General features: G+C 40.9%; 1 protein-coding gene and 1 pseudogene across 1 annotated transcript; both read right to left on the bottom strand.

The window, feature by feature from the left end:
- On the bottom strand, positions 1 to 10,617 carry LOC113255507 (tripartite motif-containing protein 60-like). The gene is made up of 2 exons (XM_026499098.4): positions 8,207 to 10,617; positions 1 to 4,832 (listed from the first exon to the last, which is right to left on the bottom strand). Exon 2 carries the CDS (start codon positions 4,510 to 4,512, stop codon positions 3,091 to 3,093), a length of 1,422 nt encoding a protein of 473 aa, XP_026354883.1. The 5' UTR covers positions 4,513 to 4,832; positions 8,207 to 10,617; the 3' UTR covers positions 1 to 3,090.
- A 3,770-nt stretch (positions 10,618 to 14,387) lies between these two features.
- Positions 14,388 to 14,881, bottom strand: LOC123001110 (FAU ubiquitin-like and ribosomal protein S30; annotated as a pseudogene).
- Positions 14,882 to 17,511: the final 2,630 nt, after the last annotated feature.

Genomic DNA, 17,511 nt, shown 5'->3' with positions numbered 1-17,511 from the left:
AGCATACACAGTAAAAGGTCAGAAAAACAATGGACTATCAAACTAAAAATAGCGGAGGTAACTAGATAGGACCAGGAAGTGAAGAGGTTGGGGTTGAGAAGGGACACAAAGGAAACTAATGTGATGCTAAAGTTCTATTAATATTAGGGCCATGGATACATGAATGTTTTATTTTTAAGTTCTGTAGTCTTATTTTGTTAAAAGTATAACTATGTATAGGGGCGCCTGGGTAGCGCAGTCATTAAGCGTCTGCCTTCGACTCAGGGTGTGGTCCCGGTGTTATGGGATCGAGTCCCACGTCGGGCTCCTCCGCTGGGACCCTGCTTCTTCCTCTCCCACTCCCCCTGCTGTGTTCCCTCTCTCGCTGGCTGGCTGTCACATAAATAAATCTTTTTTTTAAAAAAAAGTATAACTATGTATAAATTGTACATTATTTGCAAAAGATGACCTAAATAAGCATCTATCAGTGGGGAAATGATCAGAGAATACTGAACTGACAGTATTAAATGAATTATTTTGTGTAAAGACTGAGATGTATCAAAGTTAAGTAATAAAAAGTATAGGAGAGGGGGTGGGGGGATGGAGTTACAGTGATGGGCATTAAGGACACATGATGTAATGAGCCCCCCTTAATGGTGTTATATACAACTGATATATGTCTGATGAATGAGTATGTATATGGTGGGGGTATTACCTCATTTTCCATAGTACTGACACACTCAAAAAGGAACAAAACATGTTACAGAAAAATACTGAGGTAAACAGATGAAAGTGCCTACCTTTACAGAGCACATAGTCCTGGAATGGTCACATCTGCCTTTAATAAGGCCCTATACAAATTAAGGCAAAATATGTATACAATACAGAAAAAATTATGGACTTTTATCGATAATTACTCTCCAATTGATCCCATAATGTATCTGTAAACTAGGCAATACAACCGCATTTTTTAAACATTTAAATTCAACTAGTTAACATGTAATTATTGGTTTCAGAGGTATAGGCCTGATTCATCAGTCCTATAGAATACCCAGTGCTCATCTCATCACGTGCCCTCCTTAACATCAATCACCCAGTTACCCCTCCCTCCAACCTCCTCCCCTCCAGCAACCCTCAGATTGCTTCCTATGACTACCACTCTCTTATGGTTTGTCTCCCTCTCTGGTTTCATTTTTTCCTTTCTTCCCCTATGACCCTCTGCCTTGTTAAATTCCACTTATCAGTGAGATCATGTAATTGTCTTCCTCTGATTGAGTTATTTCGCTTAGCATAATACCCTCTAGTTCCAGCCACATTGTTGCAAATGGCAAGATTTCATTATTTTTGATGGCTGAGTAATATTCTGCGCGCGCGCGCGCGCACACACACACACACACACACACACAACCCCACCCCCAATCTTTGTCCATTCATCTGCTGATGGACATCTGGGCTCTTTCCATAATTCAGCTACTGTGGACATTGGACACTGCTGCTATGTGAGGTGCAGGTGCCCCTTTGGATCACTACAGTAGTTAATTGCTGGGTTGTAGGGTAGCTCTATTTTCAACTTTTTGAGGAATCTCCGTACTGTTTTCCAGAGTGGCTGCACCAGCTTGCATTCCCAACAGTGTAGGAAGGTCCCCCTTTCTCCACAACCTCACCAACATGTGTCCTTTCCTGACTTACTAATTTTAGCCATTCTGACTGGTATGAGGTGGACCTCATTGTAGTTTTGTAGTTCCCTGATGTCGAAACCATGTTGAGCACATTTTCATGTGTCTCTTGGCCATTTGGATGTCATCTTTGCAGAACTGTTCATGTCTTCTGCCCATTTCTTGATTAGATTATTTGTTCTCTGGGTGTTGAGTTTGGTTAAGGTCTTTATAGATTTTGGATACTAGCCTTTTATCTGATGTTATTTGCAAATATCTTCTCCCATTCTGTCGGTTGTCTTTTGGTTTTGTCGACTGTTTCCTTTGCTGTGCAAAAGGTTTTTATCTTAATGAAGTCTCAACGGTTCATTTTTGTCCTTGCTTTGCTTGCCTTCGGAGACGTGTCTAGCAAGAAGTTGCTGCGGCCGAGGTCGAAGAGGTTGCTGCCTGTGTTCTCCTCAAGGATTTTTGATGGATTCCTCTCTCACATTTAGGTCTTTCATCCATTTTGAGTTATTTTTGTGTATGGAATAAGTAAATGGTCCAGTTTCATTCTTCTGCTTGTGGCTGTCCAATTTTCCCAACACCATTTGTTGAAGAGACTGTCTTTTTTCCATTGGATATTCTTTCCTGCTTTGTTGAAGATTAGTTGACCATAGAGTTGAGAGTCCATTTCTGGGTTGTCTATTCTGTCCCTGATCTATGTGTCTGTTTTTGTGCCAGTACCGTACTGTCTTGATGACTACAGCTTTGTAACAGAGCTTGAGTCCGGAAATATGATGCCACCAGTTTTGGTTTTCTTTTTCAACATTCCTTTGGATATCTGGGGCTCCTCTGGTTCCATACAAATTTTGGGGTTTGTTCCAGTCCTGTGAAAAAAGTTGATGGTATTTTGATAGGGATTATATTGAATGTGTAGATTGCCCTAGGTAGCATAGACACGTTAACAATATTTGTTCCTCCAACCCATGAGTATGGAATATTTTTCCATTTCTTTGTGTGTTCCTCAATTTCTTTCATGAGTGTTCTATAGTTTTCTGAGTACAGATCCTTTGCCTCTTTGGTTAGATTTATTCCTAGGTATCTTATGGTTTTGGATGCAATTATAAATGGGATCAACTCCTTAATTTTTCTTTCTTCTGTCTCATTATAACCACATTTTTTTTTTAAAGGAAACTCTACCCCCAACGTGGGGCTCAAACTTACAACCTGAGATCAAGAGTTGCATGCAGTACTGGCTGAGCCAGCCAAATACCCTATAACCACCATTTTTTAGAAGCTGCTGAAACTAAGATAAATCATTCTGGTTGTTTAAAGGAAAAACTAAAACTAAAACAAAACAAAAACAAAAAGCCAACAACAAAAAGCACAACAGAATTGTTGAGACTAGATTCACTGGCTTAGTTTTGTCCACTACCTGAAACAACAACAAAAATAAGAGTTTTACAATAATTCATCATTCAGAATCTGTTACTGTACAGATTTTAAGAGGTTTTGAGTCAGTTCCAGTATAGAAATAAGGCCAAAGTGTTTCTGTAAGACAATAGTTAAAAATATAGAGAAGGGATCTATCACTCAAATTATAAAAGGAAACCTCACACAACTCACAGTCTAAAAAAATGCCAATCTTTCTAGGTATTACTTTTGGCAGAAGATTAATTTTTTTAGGACCCAATGCAATATAATTACTCTGACTACATCGTCCAACACCCCATAATCCATCCTGTGCTAAAACTGGTTGACACTGATTCTTTCTCCTTCTGGAAAGAGAGTCTCTACAGATACCCACAATCCATTCAGGCTTGTCTTTCACTTCCACCTCCCAATACTGCCTGCCAGAATTATAACCCCTAGAAGCCAGAACAGCCTGGCAGAGATAAAACCTCCTTGGGTTATGAGGTAAGTTATGCCTTTTATTTCCATATTGCACAGTTTTTCTATCTTCTGAGACAATAAGCTTACGATGTGCTGTTTCAGGATCTAGAATTAGATCCACCTGAAATCTCTTGGTAATTTTATTTAGGCCAGAATATTGTGGAGCAAAATGGTAACCATATTCCTTTAATTGGAACGAAAAAGGTTCAGGGGACTTTAAGGTTTTATATTTATGGTAGATACTTTTAACACCTGTCAGTAATTCCAGCTCTGACTTCATATATTTGCCCTCTATTTCCTTTGACAGATGTTTTAATGTGGAAAGATAATTTGAAAATGTTGTTAGGTTTTCATTTAGTTTTGTTAAAGTATCCATTTCTTCATCCTGTAATTGCCGAAGAACAATCTCTTGCTCATTTTTGAGAAACAACAAAATTTGCTCAAATTCAGACTTTACTTCTTCTCTCCTACACTGTACCTTCTTCTTCAGTTCCAGTGATTTTCTGCTTTGCATAGTTATCACTTTTTCAACTTGTTCTACTCTCTCCTTCCATAGTTCAGTGCAATTCTGCAATCTTTTCCTATGATAGGGAGCAGCCTTCTCTATGGGCCAAATATAGTGGTTCTGGTGATCAGCAGAGAAACTACACTGTGGACATAAAACTTCTAGGTCCTTCTGACAGAAAAAGGTCAAAACCTGATTATGTTTTTCACATATAAGCTTCTCTTCCTTCCTCTTCCTCTTGCTTCTTCTTATCTGTAGTAGCTTAGCAATTTCAATCAAATTACCCAGTTGGGGATTGTTCGTGAATTTCCTCTCTGGAGAGCAGTAACGGCAAAAGGGGCAGGGGAAAGTCCCATTTAGATTCTTCCAGAACATACTGATGCAGGAGAGACAGAAGTTATGTCCACAGTTGATGGTCACTGGCTCTTTCAAGTAGTCCAGACAGATGGGACAGCTAGCCCCCGTTTGGAGGTCTGCCAGGGCTGTAACAAACTCCATTGAGCCGTGAACAGAGGTGATAGGTAAGCTAATATGTCCCTTAGTAAAGCCTGGCTCTCTACCACACAAGACCCCGCGACCAGTGGATATCCTCCCACAGTTTCACTGGACTGGCATGCTGATGACAGCCTAGACAAACCTGTTTCCCTTTGCCCCTTAGCTCTAGAGACTGTTGCCAAGAATACTCCACAGGCTGCAGTCTATTGCATACTTGAACGTATTAGCTGTGCTGCTGTTCTTCCCAATTCATGATGTAAAGTCAGACTGGATGACTTTCCTGTTTAAGAAAGCAGCTGTAGGTCCAAGACTAGGAATATTTCCTATGGGTGAGAAAAGACGTTAAGTTAAAAATACGATACCACAATCCCCAATGTATTAAAACATTCACACAAGACTCATCAACAAATGCTAAAATCATTGTGTAGAAGTTCTTGGAAAAACAGGAATTCATAGTTACAGAGATTCGTTCATCTCACACATTTCAACAACAAAGCCTGTAAGATATCCCTGCAAAAAAATATTCCATCTCAATCCAATCGTAAGAAAGTAGTCTAATTTAATTGTGGGGCATTCTATAAGACAATCGGTATGTGTTCTTCAAAATGTAAATGTCATGAAAAACAAACATAAAAAAGTTTCAGAAATATGACAGACCAATATAATGTGGAATACCTGATTGAATCTGGGATCTTAAAATTAAAAGATAAACAACTAAAAGAACATTTCTGGGACAAATGGGAGAACTTTAGTTATGGACTACATATGTTCTATCAGTAAATTGTGTTTATCATATTAATTTATCATAGTTAAGGAGAAAACATCCTTGTTCTTAGGCAATATATATACTTTGGGGGGATGGGGACACCATCTTGATGGCTGCAACTTATTTTCAGAAGGTTTAGTAATTTTAAGATGTGTAGCAAAAAGTTAAAAATTGGTGCATACAAGCAAAAGGTTTATCTAAGTATACTGCACATCCTTTCAATTTGTCTATAGGTTTGAAATGTTCGAAATAAAAAGTTAGGGAGAGGGGTGCCTGGGTAGCTCAGTTGGTTAAGCATCTGCCTTTGATCTCAGGGTCCTGAGACTGAGCCCCACATTGGGCTCCCTGCTCAGCAGGAAGTCTGTTTCTCCCTCTCCCTCTGCTGCTCTCCCTGCTTGTACTCTCTAGCTTGTGCTGTCTCTCAAATAAATAAATAAAATCTTAAAAAAAAAAAAAGTTAGGGAGAAAATTTTCTGGCTTGTTTGTGAGACACCCAACACACCCAATTTTAAGCAAATCAAATTCCTCCAAGTTTGTGAGCCATTTTACCATCAGTACAGTATTCTCTCCTTTCTTCCCACACTAAGACACTTTCTCAACTTGTGTTCTTCCTCTCCCATCCCTCATAATCCAAAGACAGTGAGAATAGAAATATAGGCATGGTTTTGACATTTCAAAGTGGCTTTGTCCTGATGACCTAGCAAGGTCTTTTACCACACATACTTACTCTTCCTACAAGCTGAATAGGAAAAATGTAGTAATTCTAAAAAGCTTCCATTTTTAAATTATTCCCAAACTCAAGGATTGATTCAGTGTCTTGGGTCTGCAGAAGCAACAGCGCAATATGCTATGGAAGGCAGTGTTTCACAATATAAGGACTAACATTAAAAGTCTATTATGTTTGGGAATGCCTGGGTGGCCAAGTCGATTAAGCGTCTGCCTTCAGCTCAGGTCATTATCCCGGGGTCCTGGGATTGAGTCCGTGTTGGGCTTCCTGCTCAGCAGGGAGATTATATCTCCCTCTGCCTGCCTCTTTCCCTCTTCTTTCTCCCACTCTCTGACAAATAAATAAATAAAATCTTAAAAAAAAAGTCTATTAGTTTTGAATCCTGGTTCAGCTACTTGTGTATACTTCAGGAAAACCCATGTAACTTTTTTGAATCTCATTTCTTTGACCTGTAAAATGGGGATTATTACCCCTATTTATTTATTTATTAGAGAGAGAGAGAGAACACATGAGCAGAGGAGTGGGGGCAAGGCAGAGGGAGAGGGAGAAGCCGACTCCCCATTGAGTGGGGATCCTGACCTGATACGGGGCTCAATCCCAGGACCCTGGGATCATGACCTGAGCCAAAGGCAGACGCTTAATCGATTGAGCCACCCAGGTGTCCCTATAACCCCTTTTAAAATAAGGAGATCACATAAATGGCAGCCAACGTGTCCAAATAAGCTATTTTATTCAAGATTTTATTTTTTAAGTTACTTCCACATCCAACATGGGGCTTGAACCTATGACCCTGAGATTAAGTCACATGCTCCATCAACTGAGCCAGCCAGGTGCCCCACCTTTCTATTTCACACTTATTTGGATCTAGATCCAAATATGGCCCACGTATTACATTTACCTATAGCACCCCCTAGATACCTTTCAATCTACAATAGTGTCTTCTGCCTCTACCTTTGTCCTGGTGGACTATCCTAAGTTCTACATTTTACCTACGCTTCTTGATATGTAATTTCACTTACCCTTCATACCTTCACTTTTTAAACTTACTGAATCTTTCCTCTCAGTTAAACCTGTTAATAACTCACCAAAAATCAAGATAAAGTGCTCCCCTTAGCTTACCATTCATAGCCTCTCATACCTTAGGGTCTTCATCTTCATCTGGCTATGCTCCCCTAAAGCAGTTGGTCTTTGTTTTCTTAAAACAGAGATGTTATGTTCTCCTTCCTGCACAAACCACTCACTCTTTACGTTACCCTTCCCTCCCTTCACTCTTTGCGACTTAGTTCTGCTCCTTTGGGACACTCCAACCAAGACAAATTTTCCCTAGGATGGTTTATTATGTGTCAGGCACTAAGCTAAGGATCTTTCATGTAGTTTCTTTCTTTCTTTTTTTTTTAAAGATTATTTATTTATTCGACAGAAATAGAGACAGCCAGCGAGAGAGGGAACACAAGCAGGGGTACTGGGAGAGGAAGAAGCAGGCTCACAGCAGAGGAGCCTGATGTGGGGCTCGATCCCATAATGCCGGGATCACGCCCTGGGCCGAAGGCAGACGCTTAACTGCTCTGCCACCCAGGCGCCCCTGTAGTTTCTGATTCAATCAAACTCTCCAAACAACCCTATAAATTAGGAGCTATTATCCTTGATTAGAGCTGTAAAAAATGAGTCTACAATAATTTGAGTACCCTTATACAACACTGCATTAATTGGCTTACTACTCAATCACGAAGCTGTACTATCCCTTCTTCATACACCCACAGCACCCTATGCATCCCTCTGCATCTATTTCAAAGCCATTTTGATATATTCACAGTTCTTCACATTTGATAACATATTCCAAACATTTTTAGGAGGAAAGACAGGGATTTATTGATTCTAGCACCGTAACAGCAAAAACGTAACACAAACTGAGAGGCAGCAATACCTGATAGAACTGGGTCTTCATTCAACTCTGCCACTTAACTAGTTATATGTCCTTGGTCAAATTAATTTCTCTGAGCTTCAGTTTTCTTTTCACAAAGTGAGAAATAATACTATCTCATATTGTAATTATTAAACAAGAAAATAAAATTAAGGCACATGTCACAGTGCCTGCCATTTAACACAAACACAATAAAAAGTATTGTAAGACTATCTCATAAGATCTCAAAAGCTCTTAGAAATCTAGCTGAAATCACATACTTATATTACACGTATAGGCATACCGTGTTTTATCGTGCTTCACAGGATTGTACTTTTCAGATACTGAGTTTGGTTTTGTGTTTTGTTTAACAAAGTGTATGTTCAAGACTTCAGTGAAGGAAATAACTGCAGCTTTGGTGGAAATAGAAAGAGAACTGGAGTTAGAAGGGGAGCCTGAAGATGGAAGTGAACTGTTGCAATCTCATGGTCAAACTTGAACAGATGAAGAGCTGGTTGCTGCTTATGGACGAGGAGAAAAAAGTGGTTTCTTGAGATGGAATCTACTCCCGGTAAAGATGCTGTGGAGATTGTTGAAATGGCAACAAGGACTTAGAATACGCCATAAACTCAGACAAGGCGGCAGCAAGGTTTGAGGACAGACTCCCAATTTTGAATGAATTTCTACTATGGCTAAAATGCTATCAAACAGCATCACATGCAACAGAGAAATCATCCATGAAAGGAAGAGTCAATCAAAGTGGCAATCTCTATTGTCTCATTTTAATAAATTGCCACAGCCACCCCAACCTTCAGCAACCACCACCCTCATCAGTCAGCAGCCATCAAATAGAAGAAAATCCTCCACCAGCAAAAAAGATTTACAACGCACACTGAAAGCTCAAATGACGGTTAGCATTTTTAGCAATAAATTATTTTTTAATTAAAGTGTGTACATTGATTGTTTTTAGACATAAGGCTATTGCATACTTAACAGACTAAAGTATAGGGTAAACTAACTTTTATATGCACTGGGAAACAAAATTTGTTTGACTTACTTTATGACAGTGGTCTGGAACTGATCCCACAGTATCTCTGAGCTGTGTGTGTGTGTGTAAAGGCACTTACATATAAAAAGTACTGATACTAAACCTAAAAGCTGCTATTGTATGTCTCATATAGTTGCTAAGTCCTTCATGAATGGCAAAGGCGTTAACTTCCACCAGACACTATAATAATGAAGGAAATTTTCTTACACTAATTTTGGAGGCACAGGAGAGGAGTTTCGGAATTTTAAAATACACCTTTAATTTTATGTTAAAATACATTCAACTTGTAATAAATTCCAGTCTCTTCCAAGCTACTCTTCCTACTTGCCCACACTAAGTGTTATTATAGCTAATGACTAAGGCTTCAATGACTTTCACTTCTTGCTAAATACTTTCAAAATGGGTACTTTAAAAAAAAGTTTTATTTATTTAAGTAATTTCTACACCCCATGTGGGCCTCAAACTCACAACCCCAAGATCAACAATCGCAGGTTCGTCTGAGCCAGCCGGGAGACCCCAAAACGGGTACTTCTGAGTAAGCTAAGCAAGATGGGGTGTGCATAGGGTTCGGGGTGAGGCCGCACAGAAGGGTCAGAGATTAGAAAACTGGGGCTGAAGGAAGTTTTAAGAATCTTGCCCAATGTAATAGTAAATTGCAAAGCATAATGGGAAAACAAAAATCAAGAAAAAAATATTAAGCTTTTTAAAAAGTATGTGCAAAAAAAGGGCTCAGTACTGTTCAAGAAACGTAAAATAGGTACTCACTCCAGGTTATCATTGTGCCCCCCTTTTTCCAAGTGCACACACTGGTCAGTTTTCTCTACTTTTCAGAATAAAGCTATTAACAGACTGTAAGTTAACAGAACGAGCTTTGTAAGTACTGCTACCACCCTCGTTGAACTATCCATTTCTCCCTTCCCACTATAGTATGAGCCCCTTTTCTACTCCAAAACATAATGGTGTCTCCAATCAATTCCCTAATTCTGTAGCTATATTGATCTTTCCGAATACAAACATAATCCTTCTATCTTCCACTTAAGACATTCCACTAGTCCTTTATTACTTTAAGAAAATAGCTCTCAAACCTTAGATTGCATCATGATTTACCTATATATCTTGGTAAAAGACTACTGGGCCAAATTCCCAGTTTCTGATTCAGTTGGCGTGTTGTATTTCTAAGTTCCGAGGTGATGTCGCTGATCAAGGGACCAGTTTGTGAACCACTGCTTTAAGAAAAATAAAGCTTTAAAGACCCATCAAGATGTGGCCCTAGACTGTTTGCCTAACTCCCCCATCAAATCATACATCATAGTTCTGATTTGATTTTACAATTATTTTTGCAATTCCTTAGCTAGTATGTCCAACTCTTCTGCCAGACTGTAAGCTTCTTGGTGGGAATTTGTCTCCAGCTTTATTCTTGTCCTTGGGCATATAACAGGTGCTCAAAAAGTATTCAAGTATTTAAAAGTACCTGTGGTGGATTCCAAGCTCTCAGTTTCAACCACTATCACCTTGAATGCCTCTTAACATGCCTGGCCTAAACTGGTTCATCTGCAAAGTCGTAATGATAATTCCCAATTGTAAGATCTTTGTTGAGGGTTAAAGGATGTTTCAACTGGCCAGGAGGTGTAGGCAATGTTGAGTAGTGGGTTCTCAAACGATGGCTACCACTCCGTTCTCTTAACTTCCCACCCCTCCTCCCTCCTCCCTCCCACCAAACACAGACAGTAATCCTTTGGAGATAACCTACCAATTCCACAATTCTCGTTCAAACTAAAATCTCCTTGAAAATTTAATTAAAGCAGGCCCACCACTCCCATTCTGATTCCACGGGTCTGAGAGTAAGAAGCTGTTGTTTTTGCAAAATCTTCGCCACAGCTGAGGAGACCCAGTCTTGGACAGGCTGCGACCCCGAGGTCTGGCGCCCAGCAGATGCTGAGGAAGACTCTGCTCAGCTGAGCCTCACGACACCGCACTATGCTTACCTGGAAGCGATGACTCGCTCAGCCCCTCCCGGGCCAGAGATACTGTGGACCCGCAGCCCGACTCAGCGTAGAACAGAGAACCCAAGTCGCGAGAATGGGCAGGTTCTCAGGAGAAGCTCACCCCGTGGCCCCTGCGGTGATTGGCCGTCCCTCCGGAAGTGGGTAGGTAATCGCCTGCGCATGCTCAGTACCCTGAGTGGCCCAGGAGACCGGAAGTGCTCTTGAGCATAGATGGGGGCGTTTCCTTCAGTAATCAAGCCGTTGTTGTCATCAACTGATCTTTTCGAGGTGGCAAACTTTTACATATTTTTACTATTTTTGTTTCTATGAGCAAGTTGAGGATCAAAGTAAGATTGCAGGTTCGTTTTAAAAGAACACCTTTCTCTCAGACACTAAGGGAAGGGAGAGTTCTGAGGCGGACCTGGTCACTGTGGGATCATAGGTGAGGAGATAGGAAGCTTTGAAATGAAAGGGAAGTTGTCACCTTCATGGATCAATTTGCATCTCAGTGGGTTAGTGGGTGGGGCTGTCCCACCCTGTAGAACTATGCCCCAACTCTGGCTCACCCAAGGTCCCTCCTGAGGAAGTGATAGTTAAGGTGAAATTTAAAGAATGAATTTGAGATACTTGGACAAGTCTTTAAGACTGAAGGAAGAGCCAGTGAGGAGGCTGGTGACTCTAAAGAACTTGGTAAATGAAGGATCATGTACCTTTGGCTGGCTCTTCAAGGGGAAGTAGGGAGGGGTTTGCGGTAGAAGAGATGGAAAATGGCTTTTGGGAAGCCAATGAGCTAGGTCAGAATGCTGCTGTAATACTTTGCAGGCAAAATTGAGAATTTTGATCTTTACAAAGCCACTATGGTTTCATAGTGCAAAGAAAAGCCAGTGAAGCTTTTTTTTTTTTTTTTTTTTTTAAAGTAATCCCTACACACACTGTGGGGCCTGAGCTCATGGCCCAGGGATCAGGGATCCTAGCTCTACCAACTGAACCACCTAGGTGCTCCTGCTAGTGAAGCATTTTAAACCATTAATATGATATAATAACATTTGAATTTTGAAACGATGATTGGTTACAATTCAGCGACCTAAGAGATCCAGGAAGTGGTGAGTGGTGGTAAGTAAAATACAGATGTGAATTAGAGATTCCTCCCCAGATAATGTTAGTTGTGCTTTCTAAACTTTTTGATTGCTGGTGGCAACAGCTTCCCCTCTTTTCCTTTGTTCTTTTGTTGTGGGGTGAGTATATGGTTTTAATTTAAATACCGTGAGGTACAAAATTTGTATCATTTCCTATCACAGTTCATGACAAAAAAATTACTTATGACAGGAAATCCTATCAGCATGACAACTGAATCCTGAAAGGCTGGCCATGCTTTGTAGGGTACATCATAATTCAACCAGAAGGGGCCATCCTACCTTCTATATGCTAATTAAGGAGTTGATTGTAATGCATCGGATTCTTCTTCTGAACTCCTTGCTTTTAAGAATTATCATGTAAAGGCCGCCTGAGTTGGTCTGAGGGTTGTGCGTTATTGTTAAGCTGTTTAAAGGGTGCCTGGGTGGCTCAATCAGTTAAGCATCTGCCTTTTGCTCAGCTTAGGATCCCAGAATCCAGGTATCAAGCCCCGCCTTGGTGTCCCCGCTGAGCAGGGAGCCTGCTTCTCCCTCTGTCCGCTGCTTCCCCAGCTTGTGGTCTCTCTCTCTCTCTCTCTTTCTCTGTCAAATAAAATAAATAAATTTTTTTAAAAAAGAATTATCATTTAACATCCCACCAGACTAGTTCAGAAGCAATCTGGCCTTCACCCTTAGTCCTCCTGTGTAAGACCTGAAACTCTTCCTAATTTATCAGTGATCTAGTTTCTCAGCCAAGGATTATTTTTCATGCCTTGTTACTCTCTGTGATGCTTTGTAGTCTTGGTCTCTGGCTGCTCCATCTTGTTTTAGCAAGTTGCTCTTCCTCTCCCTGCCCTTCATGCACAGAAGTAAAGGCCTGCAAGGGCACACGACAACGTTTTAATATGTAGTATGAAACATTTATTTACATATATATATATATATATACACACACACACACACATATATACATATACACATACGTGTATTTATTTGCTTCTGCATGTAGAGAGGAAAAAGTGATGGTTAAGGTCTGGCTTTGGAATCAGGCTCCCAGGAATTCAAAACCAAGCACTGCCTTGTGTAACCTTTGGCAGGTTATCTTTTTGTTCCTGTTTCTCCTCTAGTAAACAGAAAATGGGAGTGGGGCAGTAACAATTTGTAGAGAATAAGATGGAGTCACTCATGTCAAGCAGGGGCCTTTGTCAAGCATTGACACAAACAGGGGTACTGCAGCTACCAGATATCGCTGAAACCAGCAGCAGTTGATGACACCCCAGAACTGATAAGCAGAAGCAAAGGAGATCTGCCGGGCCCAAGACTAATTAAATTCCTTTAAAAGGGGAAGATTTTTGGCGGCAAACTGTCAGACTCTTCAGACATTGACCCCTCTATGTCTGACCACTTCAAAAAGGCAGCTGCCACCAAAGGCTCTGTCCGACTCTCTCTGAACAGAACTGAGATCCTTCACTGCTTGAGGATAATAAGCAGTAAGTGGTGAGAGCTGACCCAGACCAGACCCAGGCCTTAGCTCAACTGCAGGCCCACAGACTGACTTCCTGTTTGGTTCGTTAACTTCCTACCCTCTGTGTTATCTTGTTGTGTGACTTGTGTTTGCTTTGTGAGCCGTGTAAGTAGACAAGTTAATCGCATGGTGAAATGTCATTGAGTTTGGAATCCTCAACCTGCTTTAAAAATTTTGTTAACCTTGCTTTATGACTGAATAAAGCTGACATTGTGGAAAGACACAACTCGTGTACGCCTTCATAGCATGCTCATGACACAGTACAACTTGACTTCTTGGAGTAATGAGACTTTATGAACTAAAGCACTGGTGTCTGACATGGCAAATGTAGTGTTAAAACACACACACAGCACGCCTGGGTGGCTCAGTCGGTTAAGCATTTGTCTTTGGCTCAGGTCATGAGCTTCAGGTCCGGCTTTGAATCCTGTGTCGGGCTTCCCTCTACCCCTCTGCTTGTTCTCCCTCTCTCTCTCTCAAATGAATAAATAAAAATCTTAAAAAAAACCACACACGGGGCGCCTGGGTAGTGCAGTCGTTAAAGCGTCTGCCTTCGGCTCAGGGCGTGATCCTGGCGTACCGGGATCGAGTCCCACATCAGGCTCCTCTGCTATGAGCCTGCTTCTTCCTCTCCCACTCCCCCTGCTGTGTTCCCTCTCTCGCTGGCTGTCTCTCTCTGTCAAATAAATAAATAAAATCTTTAAAAAAACAAAACAAAACAAAACAAAAAAAAAACCACACACACTATCTATAAATTCATCTGAAAATGCCTATTTCTGTTTCCCTGAGGGCAGAAATGAGATTTAGAAGCAGCAGGTGTAAGTGGCCCATTTTGTTTTCTATCATTTGTAAAGCTTTTTTTTTTTTTTTTGGACTGAACTAAGTGGCTTTATTGGGGAAAGCCTGGATTACAAGGGACTTAAGAGTTGGCATTGGGGCCCTTCTTCTTGGCAAAGGTGGGCACAAGATTGACAAAGTGCCATTGTACTGCATCCACCACTGTGCTCGGCCTGTCTTCTTCTCCGGCTTGGCCACCTTGGGAGTCTGTCCTCTTACTTTCCCAGCGTGGGCCAGGGAACCATGAACTTTCACCTCCAAGCCTGGGGCCGGCTACTTCCAGGGTGGTCAGAGCCTCCACTCCACACTGACTGAGGGTAGCCTCAGCCTCCAGGGGCAGGCCTGCCAGGAGCTTGACTTGATCTTCTGGAATGATACCCTCCAGCGAGGCTACATGAGCTTTAATCTGGATGACCATCTCCTGGCCAGTCACGTCCAGGGTGTGTCACTCCTGGGGGCAGACAAACAGCTGCATGTCCACAGCTGAACCGCGGCCACCACAGCTGCTACCACGAAGATGGAGTTCAGAAAGAGCTGTCTCATTTGTAAAACTTAAAAAAACTGAACTAAAATTCTGTGGGTCTTCTTCCCTTTGAAAAATAATTTCTTAAAGAGAAAAAGCAAAGCCCCTTTGACACAATTATTTTTAGAATAGTTTGAAATATTCTTCCTTAAAGATAAAAAGAATTTTATTTTATGCAGGTGCTCTTTTTCTCTTTAAAAAAATAGTTAAAGCAAACAGAATGATTTCCAAGTTTCCTTGAAAGGAGAGAAGGAAAGTTGAGAAGGAATTAATCCAGACTTTGTTGAATTAAGTGTGAAACACATACACACCCACAGGGCTCGGGCTAAGCAAGCTGAAGTGGTGATCACTACAGTCATCTGCCTCCAAGAGGCGGCAAAAATCTACACACCAGAAAACTTGCTCCAGTTTTCAGTCGCAGGTCAGGAAACAATTTTTTATCTCATATCTTATAAAATATATGGCTTTGATGATTTAAAACTCTGTATCCTAATACTTAAGAGCATATTTTGGAAGGCACTTGGATTTGTATTCCGACTCGAACAGTTTACTAGCTGTGTGATTTTGCCCATCTAAAAATGGGCAAAATAATGCTTAATCCAGCAGGGTTACAGGGAAACTACTCTGCAAAAGGCTGAGCCCCTTCTTTCCTCCCTCCCACCTCTCCCTTCCCTTTTTAAAAGTGCACTTTTTGGGGTGCCTGGGTGGCACAGCGGTTAAGCATCTGCCTTCGGCTCAGGGCATGATTCCGGCGTTATGGGATCGAGCCCCACATCAGGCTCCTCCGCTGGGAACCTGCTTCTTCCTCTCCCACTCCCCCTGCTTGTGTTCCCTCTCTCGCTGGCTGTCTCTATCTCTGTCGAATAAATAAATAAAATCTTTAAAAAATAAAAATAAAAATAAATAAAAGTGCACTTTTTTTCAATTTTTGAAAGATTTTTAGAGAGAGCGCACCCAAGCGGGCAGCAGCAGGGTGGGGCAGAGGAAGAGTGAAGGATTCCCCACTCAAGATTCCCCACCAAGCAGATGCAGGCCTCAATCCAGAACCCTGAGCTGAAGTCAAGAGTTGGATGCTTAACTAACTGAGCCACCCAGGTGCCCCCCTAAAAATTTTTAAAAAGAGGCTCAGACACTCTAAAAACAGAACTCCAAGAATCACAGCATGGACAATAACAATCATCCACAATCTCATTAGAGGGAAGGGCATCTTAACAGAAAACATTTTTTTTTTAATAATATTGCCAAGTTCAGAACCTTTATATTTTTCAATGCTAATATTAAAAGATCTTACCAAATGCTGAAGAATTAGAAATATCTTTGTTTTGGTTTACTTGTTGTATATGAACTTTCCATGACACAGCTCAGTTTATAAGTCATACTTAGTTAAGCATAACTATTTGAGTTATGAAACACAAAAATTTTATCACCTCACTGTAAGAAAAAAATAGTGTGGAAACTAACATATTAGCACATGCTCCCAGGAAATGTTACATTAAAAATAGAAAAATTGAGAAATGGATACACACCAAAATATTCTTTACTTTTACCCAAGTTAAAAACTTTTGAGAATATTCTATAACCACTTACTACATAGCAAGAGACACAAAACAGTTGATGTAAGGTTTAGGAGAACTTGCAAAAACTGAGTTTTGTGGTACTCTGAAATATGTAGTCAGGACATGGCATAGGTAGTTCTCGTGGATTCTCAGTGGACAATCAAATAACAAACTTCCAGATGAGGTTGAGGACTTTTCTGCAGAGCAGTCGACAGGGATCAGAGCCTCAAATCAACCTCACCACCACTTACCAAGACTCCTTGGAATCCAATTATGATTTTATAGTAGGATGAGGGCTTAGATGTAAAAAGATGCCAAGGCTAGAATCCAATGTTCTTTCCATGAACATTCTGGCCGAGTGGAAGCCAAGAATGGAAAATGGGATACAGATCTAGAGTTTAGGGAGTGAGGTCATTTTGGGAAGTGAGAACAAAGGGAAGAAACAAAGCCTGGAACTCAAGACTCCAATATACTAAAATAAGGTTCTTCTTACTGAATTAGAATTGCTCATTTTTTCCCTTTGCTTCAGGCTCTAACATGACTCAGTTGATCCTGTCTTTTGTTCATCATGCTTTTAGTGTAAATTTTTATTTTTCTCAAAAATGGTGTTAAACTATGACTTATCTTGTTTAGTGATGTTTTGAGCACACCCTTAAATAAATTTGTGTCCACATGTTCTGGTTGTGGCCCTGAGAAGGACTAAAATAGTGCAGGAATGGAACTGAAGACTGCACTGATTTCAGAGTTTGGAAAAGAACTGAGCCAAGAGAGGAGGACAAACACTTGCAACTCTTATTTGGTCCACCACTCATCATCTGCTCCACTTCACTGACTCACCTCATGGCCCAGATTGGGGTGGCACCATTACTTCTGATCCCCTTAACCATCTTGATTAAACTATGTAAAATCTATTTTTCTTTGTGTTCTGAAAATGGTAAAAATTACAAAAAACTGGGGCGCCTGGGTGGCTCAGTCATTAAGTGTCTGCCTTCAGCTCAGGGCGTGGTCCCGGCGTTCTGGGATCAA

Source organism: Ursus arctos, unplaced genomic scaffold, assembly GCF_023065955.2.
Source record: "Ursus arctos isolate Adak ecotype North America unplaced genomic scaffold, UrsArc2.0 scaffold_11, whole genome shotgun sequence".
Taxonomy (NCBI): Eukaryota; Metazoa; Chordata; class Mammalia; order Carnivora; family Ursidae; genus Ursus; species Ursus arctos.
This window is presented reverse-complemented; position numbering and strand designations above follow the sequence as displayed.

Excerpts from the sequence above, each read along its gene's own strand:
- LOC113255507 (XM_026499098.4), bottom strand. The coding sequence starts at position 4,512 with ATGGAGTTTGTTACAGCCCTGGCAGACCTCCAAACGGGGGCTAGCTGT.